The 18,660-nt window shown below is 49.4% G+C and overlaps 1 protein-coding gene across 6 annotated transcripts in view; it reads left to right on the forward strand.

Moving 5' to 3' along the window:
• Positions 1-4,507: 4,507 nt before the first annotated feature.
• The window catches only part of MSI2 (musashi RNA binding protein 2), a 371,758-nt gene continuing 357,605 nt past the window's right edge, over positions 4,508-18,660 (forward strand). For 4 of the 6 annotated variants that reach the window (XM_037037482.1, XM_037037502.1, XM_037037497.1 and 1 more), the window contains exons 1-5: positions 4,509-4,609; positions 4,908-4,948; positions 5,273-5,354; positions 6,063-6,147; positions 9,959-10,000. In XM_037037482.1, coding sequence (XP_036893377.1) covers positions 4,548-4,609; positions 4,908-4,948; positions 5,273-5,354; positions 6,063-6,147; positions 9,959-10,000 — 312 coding nt within the window. In that variant the 5' untranslated portion in view covers positions 4,509-4,547. Of the gene's footprint in view, positions 4,610-4,907; positions 4,949-5,272; positions 5,355-6,062; positions 6,148-9,958; positions 10,001-18,660 lie in introns of all 6 variants that reach the window. The other 2 variants (XM_037037490.1, XM_037037486.1) reach the window with 1 other exon arrangement.

Here is an 18,660-nt window from a genome sequence, read left to right on the forward strand (position 1 = left end):
AAAATTCAAAACAAAAACCTTGTGTTTAGAAATGTCAACAAACAAACAAACACACACATGTAGTGAGCCAAAGAAGAAATCCTATTTGAAATCTAAACATTCTTTGCCTGGGATTTTGACAAAAATTCTGTGTATCTTGTGGAATGTAGTTTGAGTGGCATCTAGAGTGAACACTGTAGCCTTAAATGTTGAAGAGAGAGAGAGAGAAAGAGAGGAAAGTCTGAAAATTAATTACTTTAACCACCAGTTCAAGAAATTTTTTTTAAAGGTAACAGAATAAACCCCAAGAGAGAAGAAAAGAATATGCAATATGTGTTAATAACACACTATGTATCTTATATATTACATATATTCTTATATGAGACATATGTTCTTATATGTAAGGGGTGTCAATAATATATAAAAGCAAGAGTTATTGAAAGAAAACAGTGTTAAACAAACTAAAAGTTGATTCTTTGAAAACACTAGTAGAAAGTAAGAAGAAACAAACACTAGTTAACGGAAAAGGGAGATCTCTGGAACAACTGACCCAGAAAAGAGAAGACACATATCCGACAATATTTGTAATTTTAAAAAAATGGATGTTATGGATGGATGAATGAGGCAGAGAAAATGTATTGAGAAAACCATGAGCAGCATTTTATTAATAAATGTGAAAACCTAGGCAGTGTGGATGATTTTCTTGAAAAATCCAAAGTGTTAAAATTGACTCGAGAAGATTATGAAACCTAAAGACAACCAGAGCCACTTAAGAAACAGAATCAGTAGTTAAAATTCAACCCAGGAAATGTTTATCCCAGACCCAGACATTTGACCAGCAAGTTCTACCAAACATGCAAGGAACACGTAATTACAATTTTATACACACTGCTCCAGAAAATGGAAAAAGAAGGGACATTGACCAGTTCATTTTATGAGGCCAGTATAACCAGACGAATGCAATACAAGAAGGAAAAATTACAGTCAATTGGACTCATAGACACAGATACAAAAAAAAAATCCTACAGTGAAATTAGATGTCGACCTTCATTCATTCATTCATCCTTTCAGTCACTCAGCAAATATTTATTGAGCGTCCACCATGCATCAACAGGCACTGTGCTAATACGTGGAGAGCAGGAATGGACAGGAGATTAGGGCTTGTGGGAGGAGATGAGCAATAAAGCAAATGATCACACAGGGTAAGGTACATAGAGGACATTCTGGCAGGATGAGAACAGGGTACATCCAGGGGTATCTGACCCGGTCAGAGGGGTCAGGGCAAGCTTTCCAGACACATTAGTGGGATGAGTGTGGGAGGAATGTGTCGGAAGGAGGCTGCCGAGGGGGCTCAAGTGGGAGATCTGGGATGCAGTAGCAGGGAACATGAATTTGAGAGAGATTTAGGAAGACCGAAACACCACATCCTACAGACTGCCATGATGGAGCACACTTGGGAAGCAGTCAACCTGGAGAGGGGTCAACTTTGTCTCTAGGATGATAGAGGGAACCTTAAAAAAAGAGGTTCAGATTGAGGAGAAGAAAGCAAGGATTTGGACCTGTTGAGTTTGGGAGACCTTTAAGAAGGGTAGGGTTACAGGTATTGAATAGGAAATGAAGCAGGGTTTAGAGCTTGGTGGGGAGGTCAGGCTGATGATTTTGAGTGGCATTAGCCTGTTGGTGGCATTTAAACCCATCCCTCAGAGGAGCTCGCCCAGAGAGGGGGAAAGAATGAACAGCGATATTTAAAGGACAGGCAGAGGACGAGCCGGGGCAAAGAGACAGAGAAGGAATGGCTGGAGAGATAGGAGGGAAAGGAGAAGAATGTCAGCATCAAGGACGCCCAGGAAAAAGTGAGTTACAGGAAGGGAGTGTCCAACAGTGTCACCGGCTGTTGAGATTTTAAGAGGTGGAGGACTGATAATTGTGCTTCTGGAATTCTTCTGACCCAGGGGCTACAGGAAGTGAGTGGAGAAGAAATGCAGAATCATCATAATAATAAGCCATTATAATGAACGTAGTGAGGAGGACAGCAGGAGGGAATTTTTTAGGACAACGAGACTTCTGTATCTTGGTTATGGTGGTGGTTACCTGACACTGGGCGTTTGTCAGAACTCACAGAACGATAGACCACGAAGAGTAAATGTTACTGCATGTAAGTTAAAAATACGTAAGTAAACACGGAGATTTAAGTGTTAGCTCTCTCACTGAACGTGTAACTGCAGTGCTAGCCCCCCTCTCAGGGTTTTAATCCGGTTCATTGCCAGCTTGTGTGAGTCCCCAACAGGGAGCAAGGGCACCCTACTTTCGCCCCGGGAAGGACAGAATACGCAGGCAGGAGAGCCAAAGGGCATTGTACTGATGGCCAGATCCCCCTTTAGGAACTGACTGGTGGGGGCAGAGCACAGCCTGGTAAGTTTGGCTCCCCTGGGACCCTGATGTAAAATGAGGGGGTTGATCAGGAAAGGCCCCTCCACTGCTGATGGTCTGTAGTTCTAGCAGAAAAATCCCAAACACAAACCAATTACCTGCAGTCTGCATTTTGCTATTGAGAATAATCATAATAAACAATGATCACAATAACAACTGGCTCTTAAACACATCAGACCACAGATGACTGGGGAAGCAGCTTGAAGTTACAGAAAATGCTTGAGCTTGTAATATAAAGCTTTCGAGCACCTTTCTGAAAGTCAGATGAAGTAATGATTGATAATAAGCATGGCCCTTCTAGGTTTACAGTGAAAAAAGGCACTTTTGTATTTGCTCACTTCTCTCTCTCCTCTCACCCCATCAATCCTGACAGGGAGGAATTATCCCCATTTAGAAACCAGGGAGATTAAGAGCCTGGTCACCCAAGTCTTTGGCTGGTGTTTAGATTTTCCAAATCTTCCACTTTTCTGAGGCCCATAGTGGATTTGGTACAGTTTTGGTGCTGAGTGTATTCCATTGTGTCCTAAGCCTATGACAATTTAATGGAAAAGTGTTAACTGGGCATCAATTCATGCCATATTAACTCGATGTATCGTAATAATTTAAAACAATAGGGATAACTGTTTTAAATACCCCATAAATCGAATTCAGCCTGAATTTGGCCAACCTGGAATCTGCTGGAAAAGTGTGAGATGCCTTTGGGAACCTAACATTGTCTTTTTGGAGTTTTCAATGCAGGAAGGGATGAAGCCAGTATTTATTAAGCACCTACTGTGTGCTAGTATCTGTAGCTGCACCACTCAGCTCTTAAGGTGGTGGGTGGTGGGGAGAGGATGTCTGAAGCTACCCTGGCTACCTCCCCAGATGGCTGGGGGCTTGGATTATTTTAATAGCAAGCATTTTACTATCTTGGTATAGACATAATAAAAGTAGATAGAGAGAGTTGGAGAGGGTTTCCCGAAATAAACCCCCTTCTCAGCCATCCCACAGACGCTTCAAAACTATTTTTCGCTATATACAAAATTTCGCTTTGGACCCCCATAATTTGACCTTGACCGCCTATAAAACCATTTTATTATTTTTTAAAACGCTGTATGATTAGCGCGGAAACCCTTTCTTCGGCACTTTCTCACCCCTGGAATCGCGTCAGCTTCACAAAGTTCCAAAATAACCTTTCCCGGCACGGATTCGTACCTCTGCCGGGGAAGGGCGGGGAGCGGCGCGAGACGTGCCGGTGTGCAGCGGGAGCCAGAGAGAACTTCTAGCGCGAAAGGAAAATAAAACTTGTGGCTGGTGTTTATGCGAGAGGGTCTCGGCAATCCTGAAGCCCCCCGATTCTGGGGTGTGTCGGGGTCTGCCCGAGGAGCGCCAGGCTTTGGGTTTGATCCCGACGTCCTTGACCTAAATTTCTGCGCGGCGGCTGGAAAAAAGGCGCAGAGGCAGGCGGACGGGCGTCTGGTGCCGTCCCCGGATCCCGGCGGCCGCGGCCAGCCAACTTGAATGGAGAGGCCGAACTAGCGGGGGTCGTCTTCTCCCCAGCCCGACTGAGGATCGGCCGCTAGCTCCCCGCGCCTCCCCCTCCCTCGGTCCACCCGCTCCACGCAGCCCATGTGATTCAAGAAAGTCGGGGTGCGCTCCCCCAAGCCCGGCGCCCGGACCGCCCGGAGGCAAGGCCCCCTCGGGCGGCAGGGTTCGCGCACTGGCCCGTGGGTCCGGCCGCGGGGGGCCGCCTGTGCGCGCGCGGACGGGCGGGGGCCGCACCAGGGTGCGTGACGTCACCGGCATTGGTTACACGACGTTATAGAACTCCGCCCCACGTGCGCCGGGGAGGAGGGGGGAGGAGGAGGAGGAGATGGGGGTGGGGAGGAGGAGGGGGAGAGGTGGGGATGGGCCGGGGGGGCGGGGACGGGGGGGTGTGCGAGCCGCGGGGCTGAGCTAAGCCGAGCCCACGTGTGACGGCTCTTGCCGCTGCCCCGGCTCCGCCGCTCGCAGAGAGATTCGGAGGAGCCCGGGCGGGGGGGAGGAGGAGGAGGGGGAGGAGGGAGCGGGAGATCTCGGGGCTCGGAGTCGGCCGCCGCTCCGCTCCGATCGCTGTGGGGCTCGGATTTTTGGGGGTGGGGGGGCGGGGGGGCTCAGATATGGAGGCAAATGGGAGCCAAGGCACCTCGGGCAGCGCCAACGACTCCCAGCACGACCCCGGGTAAGTTTCCAGCCGCTGCCCACCGCGCCGCCTCGGGCTCGCTCTCCTTGCAGCGGCGGGGACGGCGGTGCGCGGAGCTCGGCATCTCCCGCGCCCCCCCCGCCCCTCCCGCGCGCCCCCCCTCCCCGTGGAAGTTACACACCTTTGGATTGCATTTCGCCGTCACCTTCTCCCCCACCCCACCTCCCGGCTCTCGCTTGCTCGCTCCCCCCCGCTTTCCTTTTAGCTTTTGTAAGTTACACGTCAAAATGGCCGATCTGACATCGGTGCTCACTTCTGTTATGTTTTCTCCCTCTAGTAAAATGTTTATCGGTGGACTGAGCTGGCAGACCTCACCAGGTAAGGGAGGGAGGGGGGGACGCCTGGGTCCCCCCCTTCTTGGCTTCTTTATTGCTCTTTGTTATCCCGGTGTAGGAGCCCCCCCCCGCCATTGGCTCCCCACTTCTCCTGTGCAAGGTTATTTTTTTAAATAGCAAATCCTTTCCGAGCCCTCTACGCGACCTCTGTTGCCGAATTTCTCCCGCGTGTGCAAAAAATGCAAACAAAACAAAACAGAATAACAACAGAAAACTACTTTTGGTTTTTGTCCTTGATCAAAATTTGCATTGCTTTTTTCCCCCACACCTTCTCCGCCCCCCCATCTCTCTCCTTTTCTCTCTACAGATAGCCTTAGAGACTATTTTAGCAAATTTGGAGAAATTAGAGAATGTATGGTCATGAGAGATCCCACTACGAAACGCTCCAGGTAAACCGTTCCTTTCTGGATTTTGCCTTTATTTTAGAACAAAGTTTAAGTGTTATTTTTGGAGGTGTCTTAGGAAGTAGCTAAGCGGATTTAGAATGGGGCTCAGGCATGTGGCTCGTTTCGAACGCCGCTCTATTCCACCCCCACCCCCATAACCTCAAAGGTTATTATAAATTGGGGCTTGAACTCTGTCTGGATAGAGATACCCATCTCTCCGCCTTAAATCATTTTCCCGTCGCTTCTCTTTCTCCTGTTGAAAATGACATTCGGTTTCATTCACTTTCCACACAGTTTTAAAAAATGTACGCTTCTTCCCACTCCCAGCTCCCCAAACTCTTAAGCCCCTCTAAGAAAGCTGGATGAATCTCTTCCAAGTGCCGGGTTTTCATCGGGATAAAACAAAGCGTTAAGAAAGGGGAGGGGAGGAGGAGGAGAGGAAACTGAGGTGGCGAAAGAGTGGAGACACCAGCTTTTTCCAAGTTACCTCTACCGGCCCTGCCCCCGTTCCACTTCCCCCATTAACCTTGGTGTCTTTTCCTGCGAGGTGGAGGGCTGTAGACCGGAGGGGTTTGGGAGGACGGGGGTGGGGGTGGGGGGGCGCGGAGGGGGCAACTTTTGCTCTCCATTCTGCAGTAGGGCTCACTCCCTGTTGCTTTCAGTGGTGTCACATTTTCTTGTTTGTTTTTCTCCCTCTTTGTCTCATTTCAGAGGCTTCGGCTTCGTCACGTTCGCAGACCCAGCAAGTGTAGATAAAGTACTAGGTCAGCCCCACCATGAGTTAGATTCCAAGACGGTAGGTTGCTTCTCGTCGTGGTCCTCGTCGTCGTTGTTGTTGTTCGCCCCTTTTCAAGACCGATCCTGGGCATTGACAGCCCCATTTAAAGGGACAGTGCCTTCTTTTGCTTCTGTGCTGAGAGCCGGGTACTTTGAAGCAGAGCTCTGGAGTTGGCACTAAAGTTTGTTACCCTCGCCGTGTTTGGGGTTTTCTTTTTAGAGCCTGTTCCACAGCGGTTCCAGTTGCTGCTGAACTAGGCTTAGGAGAGAGGTGGGCGGGCGGGGATGGGGGGTGGGTTTGTATTTTCAAGGCCAAGGGACCGTGCAAAGAAGCTGCACCCCTGAGCAAAGGCAACTTTTCTTTGTCAGCAGAGTACATCACATGTTACCAACTGGGGCTGTGGGAACTGGCTTTCAGAGGCACAGCCTGCTTCCCGGCCCTGGGGGGAGGGGCAGGAGGAGGGGGGCGCTCATCCCAGGTCCAGGCAACAGGTTCCTCTTGGGGCACTCTGGATTTGAAATAGGGGTTGAGAAGGAAAGGAGGCGCTCCCCGGGCCAAGCTGGGCATCCAGTGGGTGGCTCCAGATGGCGTGAAATCTAAGGCTGATAAGGCCTTGGCTTTCAAAGTGATTTGGTGTTTTTTTTTCCCCTTTTCTTTCTCAGAGCCTTTATTCTGGGCATGGGTACTTCTATAGCATTATAAGGTTTTAAAGTCTGGTGCTGGAGGGTGGGGGAGGTCTCTGGGTGGAGGTCAGAAGAGGAAGGGAAGAAAGGGTATCAGTGCATGATAATAAACTTAATGGGAGGGGCTGGATGTGTAGTGTTTTATTCAGACTCCTGCTTTGGCTCTGTGCTCGCCTCCCTTCCCTTTCTGTCTTCTAGAATTTCCCTACAGTTTTCATGCATCTGCCAAAGCAGGGGCCCTGAGGTGACACTGGGCTGCTTGAGACTTCACTTCTCTGGTGGGGTAGTGGGGCGAGGCAAGCCATCGGGTTCTAGTCCCAGCAAGGACCCAATGTCCCAGCAGTCCCTTTGGAACTTGGGAAAGTTGTTTCCATCTCAGGCCTCACTTCCCTCTTCTCCAAAATAAAGGAGTGGAACTGAGGTGATCTTTTAAGTCCCTTTGGGTTTAACATTGAATGGAAGAGAAGGAAAAAAAACAACAGCAAACAACCCTGGCCACTTTGGGCGCACCTGTCTTGACTTTGCAAATTTACTCTCTTTCTCTGCTCAGAGGTAAGGTGCACGGCCTTCCTACACCCCAAGAAAACCCACACTCTAACCCACTTTATTAATTGCTGGATTTGCCATAGTCCCTGGCCCAGCCTTTTTGCGCTTTGAGGTCATCTAATTTCAGGGATGATCATTTGTAGATTGATCGTGCTTATTCGGAGAATGTTTTTTTTTTACTCTTTGGCTTTTTGGCTAGTTATTTCAAAAAGCTAGTGAAATCAGAGGACAAATATTTCTATGCAAATTCAGGAATGGATTATGTACCCCCTCCACCCACTCTGAAGGAGTAGTTGGTTTCTACAGCAGCCGGTGGGTCCTGTCCCTCAGCATCAGGGGCAAAGCCTGCAGTCCTCCCTCCCTCATTGTTTGTAGACGTGTTTTAGTCACTATGACTTAGTATAACATAGCTTTTGACTTTGTTTCAACCGTTCAGTGCAGGAGGCAGAAGCGGTTGGTTTATTGACATGGAAACAGAGGAGCTTGTTTACCTTAAAAGCTTTGTTTAGGTAATGGCCCTTCACATCCAAAATAGTGCCCTAGTCTTTTCCTAGAGGATTTGTAGCTACAGTAAGTAGAGCTATACCTAACTAACTAATGTTTTAATTTTTGGTAGTTTTTTTTTGTTCGTTTTTTTTTTTAAATAGTTGACAGGGACGTGCAAGAGGTTGGGATTTGCCATGCTTCCCTTGACCTCTCTTCTCCCATGGACACCTCAGCAGCACACTGACGGACTCTCTCTGGGGTCTAACACGCTGTTATCACAACACACCATACCAGAATTTGGAATTGGCTTTGCATTGTGATTGTAGATATGTATATACACAAATTTATTGTGCTCCATTCTCTTCATGCTCCATCCTCTCAGCTTCCAGCCTCTTCCCCAACATGTCCGGTCCCTCCTCACCTTTTACCCAACAAACAAGATGACTTACTCTCACAATTGTGTGCCTGTCAGCTTAAAAAAAAAAAAGACTTTGGGAGTGTTTATGAGGAGATGTATCTGTCTTACCTCTGGTCAACAGAATGGAAATCCACACCTGTTGTATTTCTCTTGTAGACAGCTCTAGTCAGTGCTGAGTACACCTGTAGACGCGGTCATGTTAATCTGGATGGAAGGGTAGTTTTCTAGATCAGAGATTTCTGTCTCTCTTAGTTTTGGAAAAACAATCTCTCATTTCTCAGGTGACGGTAACAGGTGGAAAACAGACACGTTGCAGACTTACGTCAGGTCTTTACCTTTAATAAAAGTGGTAGATCGGTGTACGTCTTACCCACTGGGGCCCAGCGGGATGTTAAGTCTGCGAACGGGAATTATCGTGTGCCTGTCCTCCCCCTGTGCTTTTTCCCCTGGAGCATTTTTTTAACCCCATAGCAGCACTGAAATCAAGGTTCAGATTTACATTTTAAAAGGGGAAAATTTTAATATGAGAGCCAAAGCCTATAAATAACTTGTAGCAATATTCGTGCCACTCTCTATGTTAAATTTTACCCAAAGACTCATGACATTTAGAAATCTAATGAAAACCAACAATGGGAATATTTTATTATCCCTGCCCTCCTCGTATTTTCTATTCAATGACTTTTCCCTTAGCCTGTTAGATTCAGATGCTTCCATGGGAACTGTTTTGAATGTTAAAGCCGGTCCCTGATGGAGACTTGTGTGTTTTATCAGTGGTCCAGTCTAGGGTAGAAGATTTTTTCCCACTGGGATTGGGGTTAGGGTAGGGGAATACCCTGATTGTTACGCTCCATTCTGGCTTTTTTTTTCGGTGATTTTTAAAAAATCTTTTCCTCTTGATGGCCTTCCTTTTCTAATTTGGGTTTAGGTTGTTCAGAGATTTACTTTTTCTCCCTGTGATTTTTAAAATTCAAGTGGATTTAGCTCATGTTTCTTTTTATTTCAATTTATTGTTATTATTATTTTAAGAACCAAGTTGGGTTCCATGGGTTTTTTTTTTGGACACCTGATTTCTTTTTGAGCTACAACTACAAAATAAACTTACCCTTTGATTAATCTCAGGTAACTTTTGTGCAAACATGTGAATTCAAGTAAAGCAAAGCGTTGTGTTGGAGGTCTGTGGGGGAGCTTTTAGATGTTGTTGCTTTAAAAAAAAAATTGGAATCCCCTTGCCCTCATGTGTTGTTTAGTTCTCACCGGGGAAAAGAAATACTATCTTCTTCTGGAAGATTCTCACACTGAATTTTCAGGTTATGATTTTTTTCAGCGATGATGTTCTGCTCTTTTCTCCTAGCCACGCATCGCAGGTTAGGTAGATGCAGCTACCGTTGACCATTCACTGTCTGTGGAAGAGAGGCCCTGGCCTAAATAAGGACACATGAGACCTGGTTTATTAACAGCATCACACAATGAAAATACATGGTATTTCAGAAAGACTAGTTCTATTGATTACATTTTGGGAGAAACCAGTCATGTTTGGATCCAAGTCCGTAAAACTTTTTGGGTTGCCCTGGAAGTTACTAAAAGCTGGATTATAAGCCTGAGAAATGAGTGATTAATAATTAGGTGATTAATCATACATTTTTTCCTCTTCTCAAAGCAGTGCAGTTGACGCCCACTTCTCCATTTTTTCCCCCAGATTGACCCCAAAGTTGCATTTCCTCGTCGAGCGCAACCCAAGGTAAGTAGCAGAATCAGTAGTAGGGTTGTAGCACTCAGAGACGGTTGCCAAGGATTTCGCGTTTCAAACAGAGCACTGGCCACGCAGCATTGAAACCTGGTGCCCATGGTTCCTCCAGGGTGACAGTGTGTGGCTGCGAGAGGCCAGGCCAGGCGCTCTGAGGTGACCTGTGTCTGTGAGCAAGCCACCGGGAGGTGAGTTCCGAGCACACAGCTAGTGCAAGGACAAGCCTGATCCTTAGTGGGAGGGCGTAGCTTGGTGTTGCAATATTCATGCAAGTGTTCTATTTATTTTTTAAGCAGTGCCGAGATCCTATCAGCAGGAGTTGGACATTTCCTTGTGACTCTTTTTTGGAGGGTACTCTTTTGAAGACCTTTTAACTAGGAGCTCATGGAGAGCAGTAGAATTTCAGTAAACAGTGTGCGCTTTCTTGGAAAAACAGCTCGGTAGACCCGTGAAGCCCTAAACTAGACAGAGGAGCCCGGGGATGTCCTGGTCCCAGGTCGGCTGGGTAAACCAGGGCACACCGGAAACCCATGGTGCTGCCACTCTGTGCAAGGGCCAGTGCCCTGGCGGAGAGGCTCTGAAAAGGTTGTAAGCTTGTCCGAGTGGCACTACAGGACCCGCTTGAAGGCTTGAGATAGGCCTTCACTTTTTCAGAAGTGTGTCACGGACGTGGTTTCACTGAGCTTGCCAGCAGTGGCCACGGGAATGCAGCTGCCCGAGCCTGAGGTGAGAGCTGGGAGGGCTGAGGGCTTACGTGTCAGGTTTGCACTTTTTCTTTCTTTCTTTTTTTTAAAGATTTTGTTTATTTATCCTTAGAGGGGAAAGGAGAGGGGGGAGAGAAACATCGATGTATGGTTGCCTTTGGTGTGTCCCCTGCTGGGAGTTGGCCTGCAGGGAACCGGCCTGCAACCCAGGCATGTGCCCTGACTGGGAACCAAACCTCGATCCTCTGGTTCGCAGGCCTGTGCTCTATCCACTGAGCTACACCAGCCAGGGCTGCACTTTTTCATTAAACTTTTTTTCTGGAGGGAAGACGTTATCTGCACCTTGTGGCCTTGGCATTCTTTTAAGGAAAGGGGGAAAAGGTGAAGCTTCTGACTGTAAGTCGTAAAGGGAGCAGGGCTGTGGCCCCAGCCACTTCGGTTTGTTTCTTTAAGCACCGTCTCCCGAAGTGGACCCCGGTCGTGGTGACGCGGCGGGGGTGGCTCGGCACGTTGTGAAGGAAAAGTTGGGGTTGTGGGTGACGTGTTGAGAATTACGAGTCTGATCCTGCCATGCGATTCCCTCCCCACTCTCTTCCTTCCTTCCTTTTTTCTAGTTCTTTCTTCCACACCATTCTTTCCTTTTTTTTTTTTTTGCTTTCTTTTTTTTCTAAGGAAACACAAATCCCTTGAGTAAATATAGTGAGATACTTTCTGAAGGCATTTTTTTCTAATGTTAAGCAAATAATAGGACTTAATGAGCCAATGAGGTTAGATTGTTTCTGTTCTGAGCACAAACTTTGGGACCGTCTTAACTGTTTAAAGGTTGATTTCCAAACTCGGTGTGACCCTTGACATTCAAGAAAGGCTTCCAGAATAAGCAGTATTTCCTAGGTTTGGAAGAATTGCTGTTTCTTCCCTAAGTGTGAATCTTCCACTTTCCAGGTTAGTCATTTGAGCCTGCAGACCTAGGGTCATGTTATCCTAGAGGGAAACTGGAAAACCCCTGACTTGGTCAGGCCCGCGGTTTGACCTCTTTCTCCTTCTACTTCCCCCACTCTCCCCTCTTCTTAACGGAGAAGGCACTGTTTCATTTTCATACACTGTGGCATTTGGTCTTCCAGTGATGCATTCAACTTGAAAACGAGACAGAATATGTCTTAAACTTGTCAAAGTGGACACACACACACACACACACCCGCCCCGCAATCCCCAACTCCCTCCACCCAAGCCTGGGATGTTTTATGTCAACTGTCACACCTAGATGTGAACTCACGTTAAACCGTTGGGGGAGGTCTCCGTGGGACTCTGGGGGTCCATAGCAGTGCCTGGCTCGTTACTGCATTCTTGGCAAAGGCCTTTCCTGTCCATCATCTCCATCTGAGTGCCCACGCTGTGGCATTGAGCAAGCTGCCTTCTCTGTCTCAGTTTATTCATCTGTGAAATGGAAGGGCGGCCGTAGCTCCCCCGGAAGGTTGCTGTGAAGAGCAGAACAGCCTGGCACGGGGTGAGGGCCTTGTACCTCCTCACCACCACCACTGTTGTTGGTTATACAGCCATTTTCGTGGTGATTGGTGTCTTCCAGCTCGGCACCTGACTCTGGCTCCTCCCCGTGCCACTGGTTCACTTTGTGCATTTGGGCAAGTCGTGGAACTTCCCTGAAACCCAGTTTCCACATCTCACCGAGTTTTTGTGTGGATTGAGTCAATTAACAAAGGTAAAGCATTGAAAGACCTGGCACAGTGTGATGCCTGTGTGTCACCTGCTGTGTCACCTGCTGTGTTCGCTGCTACTTCGGTTAGGCCCCCATGTCCGGTCAGAGCACTGGCAGTCACGTGACGTGAGTGGGATGGAAGTGCCAGGCACTGTGGTAGGGACATTATGTGTGTGGACTCACTTAGTCTTCACCTCTGCCCTCTGAGGTGGGCAGTAGTAGTATCTCCATTGAGGAGACCAGGGTGCAGATGGGTCGAGACGTGACAACAGGGGACCCACCCAGGCCACCTGGTTCCAGAGCTGGGCCCTCTCCCAGTGCGCTCCCCTGTGGGGGTAGCGTGGTACGGCTTCTCTTTAGTGGAAGAGCAGGTGACACCAAGTGGTCAGCAGGCTTCGAGCAGCACAACCACAGCCCGCATCTCGGGACACGGAGGTTCCACGGTTGGGTGATTAGCCCAGCCCCTGTAACATCAACCCCTTGTATGACACTGGCTGGTAGCTGTCTCTCCAGCAGACCCCTCGGGGCATCTTTTCAGTGGGTTCTGGAGTTGCTCCAGCCCAGGGAAGCAAATGGGGAACTGGCAGAGGTGCGTGGGGACGGGGAGTTGGGGAGGGGAGAACGTGCCTTCCTTGTCCAGGGTGATTTTTCTGGTAGAATGCGAGCCGGGCTACAGGGATGTCAGAGTGAAGTGTGTGTTGGAGGCCAAACCCAGCTGTCGGGCACTGAGAACTTGAAGTCAAGCCTTATTCATTTCTTGTTTGTCTCCCTTCAGTAAAACTTCTGTGCCTGTGTGCAGGGTCTCAGGGGCCAGCTGAACTCTGCCCCTCCTTGGTGACTGGGTGAGGAGCTCGTAAGTGCTATGTGGCCGTGTGTTTCAGCTGAAATTCATTTCCGCGCTTCCCTGCCGCCTTTCCTTGCTGACATTCGCCAGAGAAATATTCCGTGGAGGTGTTAAAACAGGACCAGTGGAAAGAAACTGTAACTTAATACGACAGAAAATCCCTGGCAGTGAAGAACAGGTTCTGTATTCGTGCTGTCATAATATTCTTTAATGTAGCACATAAATAAAAACCTGTTTTGATCGGACTTTGAATGGGCGACCGAAGGCAGGGTGTTGAGTCCTGCAGTTCCCGTGTCCCCCTCTGCACTGTCGATGTGCACATCTCAAGTGACGCGGGTGGGGCTTCGTTAGCCAGTCGAGGGGCTGCTCTTCGGAGACTAGTGGCGGTTCGTTAGTGAAGTACATTGTGATCAGAGGAAGATCAGTGTGTTCTGTATCTATTTCTTCGGATGATTATTTCATTTTGTGAAATATGCAAGAGTTTCCCCCTCTGTCTTTTTAAAAATTAAAATGGTCATGCTGCTCCAACGAGATGACTTAATTTGAAGCCGTCGGAGACGCAGAGATGATTGGGATCAATCATGTCACACATATCCTTCCGTCCCTTCGGGCAGCCGCGTTGGCCGCCTGGAAGAGTCTCGGCTCAGGCTTGTGGGTTCTTTTTCCTGTGTGGAGAACGCAAGAGACTGCCTAGCGTCTTACGGGGACAAGGAGTCTGGGCCTAACTCAGCATCTGCCTTCATTACCCCCGTGTATGAGAAAGCGTCCCCCCACTTCCCTCTGTTGTCATTTTGCTCCCTAAGTTTTAGAGACCAGAACCCGACCTGTTGATTGAGGGGAACCTGTGTCCCGTTGCCTTTGGTCACAGCTGGTGATGCTGGGCCAGTTTCCTAAGCCACTCCCAGCCTCACTTTCCTCCCCATTACCACAGGGTCGGTGCAGTGCACAGCCTGCAGCTGTTTCCAAGGTGAATGCAAGAAGTCTCTGCCTGGCACCTGGCAAAAATGTCTGCTCATGTGATTGTTAGTGAATTATTTTTGTAGAATAAAAAAAAAATCACTGTAAAACTGACCTAAGAAAGATCTGAATTGGAAAGTAAGCCCCCTGACGGCAGGGGGCTGTGGATGGTTGGCAGTTGGGAACTGCCTGGTGAATAAATGCCTCTGTTGAATCCCGCCTGCCTTTTCTTTTCTCCGTGGAGGCCGCGGGCACCCAGGGAAGTTTGTTCCCTGCCCCCTGGTCACACGGCTGAGTTGTGGTGCAGCTGAGCTAGGAGTCAGGTTTTTCTGCGCCCAGGAAGGCTCTGTCGCGCAGGGCTCCAGATGGGTGCATCGCCCCACGGGCGTCTGACACGCGCACCTCCTGTTCCGGGGGAGCGGTTTCTTGGCAGCTTCTCAAGGGCGAGGGGTGAGTTTTCGGCATCTGGCCTTCCCCTGCTGCTGCAGGTCGGGTCGTTCTAGCGTCTTGCCATCTTGGATGATCCGCAGCTGTCATCTCCGCAGCCACGGTTAACAGCCCTCGGTGGGTTTCTGGTTCCCAGCTGGGGGAGGGGGGAGTGTGCCTGCAGCCCTGGTCCGCAGGGCCAGGACCCTGGTGGGTTGGTGGCTCTGCCTCTTCCTGGTCGCCGAGTGCAGCTCCTTCCTGCGTCCCCATCAGCAGCAGGTGTTAGCTCGGGAGGAGGGGCACCTCGTCCTACAAACGCCCTTACGCTGGATTCTGCTTTTCCTCACATGCTTTTGTTTCAGTGTTAAGGTCAGTCTCCTGTATTCTGTGTGGAGGATTTTGGCAGACAAGCGAGACTTCTCTGGCCCCCAGGGAGGGAGGAGGAGGAAGGCACTCTCTGAGGAGCCAGCGGACCGTCCTGGGTGCCCCTGGAGGCAGCACCCCTCCTTCCTGTCCTATTTTATATTTTTAAACCCGAACATTCTTTGGCCAGGGAGACGTAGCTCATCATCTCTGTCCTCCTGTTTGATCCGGCAGATTCACTCCCTAAGAGCTTGTTTAATTGTTTTTCATTGTTGACTCTGGGTCTGCCCATTTGGGGGGATTCGAGACACCCTCCATGGATTCATTGGTGCCCAGTGAACAAAGTCCAAACTTAGCCGGATAGGGAACATCCTTCAAGAACAGTCTGGGGTGGGCGGGGTGGGGGTCTTCTTCCAGCTTCTTCTGATTCATCTACCTTTTGCTGCCTTGAACCTGAGTGTCTTCCTTCTCCGAAGAGCTGTGCTTCGTGGATCCCTATCTGCTCGGCCCTTCCTTCTTTCTCCTGTCTAAAACAGACCCCTCTTTCAAAGCCCTACTCAATCGTTACCTTTTCTGCAAAGCCGTCTCTGCTCCCTCGTGGACGTCATACTTCTTTCTCTGGATTTCCACAGCATTTTACCTTTTCTTTGCTCCTGACCCTTTCAACAACCATAACTTAGCAAAAAAAAAACAAAACAAAACATCTGTTAGGTATCATGCCAGGCGCTCACTCATTCACTTACTCACCAAACGTTACTGAACACCCATGTGCAGTTGTGGGGACAGTGGGGGGGGGGGTTGAGACAAAGTCCCTGCCCTCGTGGGGCTTTCACTCTAGTGGGGCGAATCAGCTGTGAGTAGGCGGACAAGCACCCAACACCGATGCTGATGGCGTGAAGCCCTGAGCGGGGCAAGAGGGACGGGAGGGCTGTCTTCCTCCAGTCGGTCGCCCCTTTCAGCATTCGGTAATTATCGATCGCGTTTCTGCTCAGTGCTAGGGACTGTGTGAGGCGCTTCATTCCGAGCATTACGATTCTTTAGGTTCAGGCCTCATGCCTCCCCTGGACAATAAAGTCTTAAGGGTACAAGCATATTTTACTAATTAAACCCTTAGCTTTTAATATCACTCTTTAGCACACCCTGGGTCTCCATCTAGATAGAATGAATGCAGAGAGACACAGGACACACCATTCTTGTCTCCAGGGGTCTTGCCTCCCTGCCGGGAGGAGGGGCGCTGCCTGTGTCACGGGAGGGCTGCCCTGAGTGTGGCAAGACAGGTCGCAGCGACATTTAGAGGGAGGTTGAAGATAGATTCTTGGAAGAGGTGCTCTTTGCCCCAGATCCTGAAGAGCAGGTAGGAAGGAAGAATGGCAGGAATGTGGTTTTCCCTACCAGGGGCTAGAAGAGGTCAGGGCGTCCCGCCGTCGCCCAGGGTGTGTGCTGCCGAATGCTCTGGGGTGAGGCCTGGAGAGTAGCTGGGGCCGGGTCGTGGAAGGCCTTGAATGCTGGGCAAAGCAGTTGAACTTGTGCTTTACTTGGCAGGTGCTGGGGAACCTGTAGTGTGTGTGCAGGGTTGTAGGGATGCTCCGTACGATTTTACGAGCTCTTTGGGACCAGAGTAGAAGCTGGGGTGCCAGATAGGACTGTGGCTGATGCAATTTCATGGAGAGTCTCTCCTCCTGGACTTGTGCCTTCGGTGACAGTCACACTGCATTCTCTCGGGCTGTACACCCTTCTGTGGGAACGATGCTCTGGGCAGACAGCTTCCCTGCTCTTTGGGGCTGTGGCCGCTACAAAAAGTTCTGTCATTCTCTTGTTTCCATCTTCCTGTCTACCTCCTCAACAAGGGCCGTGATACAGACACAATTCTGAAGTTCGGTGCTCTGTCCTTGTCCAAGCTGTGATCTTGACCTTGCAGTATATAGACATGAGATGTCATTTCTTGGTATAGAAATCTCAGGTTGTTTACATGACATCAGTGCATGTGCCCTATGGCTCAGGGGAGCCTGGCCTGTGACTTCACAGGTAGTGTCCACCTGGGGTGACCTTAGCTCAAGTGTCTGGCTGCCCGTGAGGAGCAGGAGGTTTTGGAATCACAACCTCTGCCTTCTGTGTGGTGTGAGAGGTGTGAGTGTTGTGGTCTTAGGCCTGAGCACCCCGTGGTACATTGTAGCGACAGGCTGGCGTGATTGGTCCAACTGGAATAGGTATCGCAAATCCAACAAGGTGTCCTCGCTGTCCCTCTCTTTCAAGGGCGGGTAGCATCGGGCTGCCCGTCTGGTGCAGATGGGGGTCCTGGATGCCATACTACTTTATTTTAGTTTTGAGACCTTGAATAATGAAAAAGGAAAACTCTAGCTCAAAATAATGGCTGTCGCTTAAGCACCGTACTAGGTAAGCCTCTATATACTTAATCTTCTCCAACTTCACCCCTACGACGGTCCTTAGCTGGCGTTATCTCCATCTGACAGGTGGGTAAACTGAGGAGGGCAAGGAGCTTTCCTGGGGCCACAGAGCTAGTCAGGGTCAGGGTTGCTGTCCTGGCTCCCCTAACTACTGCGCCCCGCTCCACCCAACATGACTAAGCGCTCTGCCTGGTTGCTGTAAAATGCTCAGGCCGAGGAGTAAAGTGTTATCACCTGGCCAGGCAGCTTCAGGTCAGTTCTTTTGCCTCTTTTATGGAAACCTGCTTAACATGGTTAAATGCCTCTGATTAGCTGTGGAATTTTTGGACAAATCACATAATGGTTTTGTGCCTTCATTTCTTCATCTGTAAATTGCTTTTTTTTTTTAAACAGAACCCACATCATAGAATTGTTAAGGGGATTAGATGAAGGGCCCAGAGTGATGTCTGCACATAGTGGGTCCAGATGGCCCTGCCCAGGTCTTGGGAGGCCCTTCCCTAGTAGCTCATGGGTGGATGGGCGCCCCCACTGCTCTTCAGGGGTGATGAACAGCGCGTGTCCACGGCGTGGCCTGCTCCTGGGGTCCGGGCTCTCGAGGGGGAGATGGCATGCGTCCCTTATCTTGGGGATGCTCAGTGGGCGTTGGGAATTGGTTCCCCTTTCCTTTTCTGATGCTGTGTTTTTGCTGCCTCTGAGAGCGAAGTCCTGGGGTGCAGCTAGGGGCAGCTGAGGCACCGCTGCGGGAGAGGTCCCCGTGAGCTTTCTGTCTCCCAGTCCTGGTCTTTATCTGCCTGGGGGTAGTTCCTCCAATGACTGATCTGAAAGCATCACATTCATTTATTTGTCACTGGCTGTGACAGGCAAGTTAATGCTAATGGATTCTTTTTTTAGCCCGTTGTCTGGGATGAGTTTCTCTCGAATGTCCTGAAGTCTCAGGCATTAGGGGAATGTGTAACTTTCGTGGTAGGGGAGGTTTTAAAAGACAGATAGGGTTTTGTGTGTAAGGGCCTTAAATTTAGGCTGGGCTGAGAGTGGGCCAGGGAGCGTGTTTTTAAGAAATCCATTCAGAGCTCTGAATTGCTGTTTCTGTTTCAATTATGTGACAATTTCAGGGGCTTAGAAAAATCTAATAAAATGGTCTTGATGATGCATTCTGGGGAAAGAGTGCTTCAGAAGATCCAGGAGAATAAATTCCTCAGGGGTCAAGAGAGTCTTGTTCCTGCCACCTCGGGCCTTCTTTCGTC

This window comes from Sturnira hondurensis, unplaced genomic scaffold (assembly GCF_014824575.4).
Source record: "Sturnira hondurensis isolate 20B ecotype Veracruz unplaced genomic scaffold, ASM1482457v3 Scaffold0001911, whole genome shotgun sequence".
Classification (NCBI taxonomy): domain Eukaryota; kingdom Metazoa; phylum Chordata; class Mammalia; order Chiroptera; family Phyllostomidae; genus Sturnira; species Sturnira hondurensis.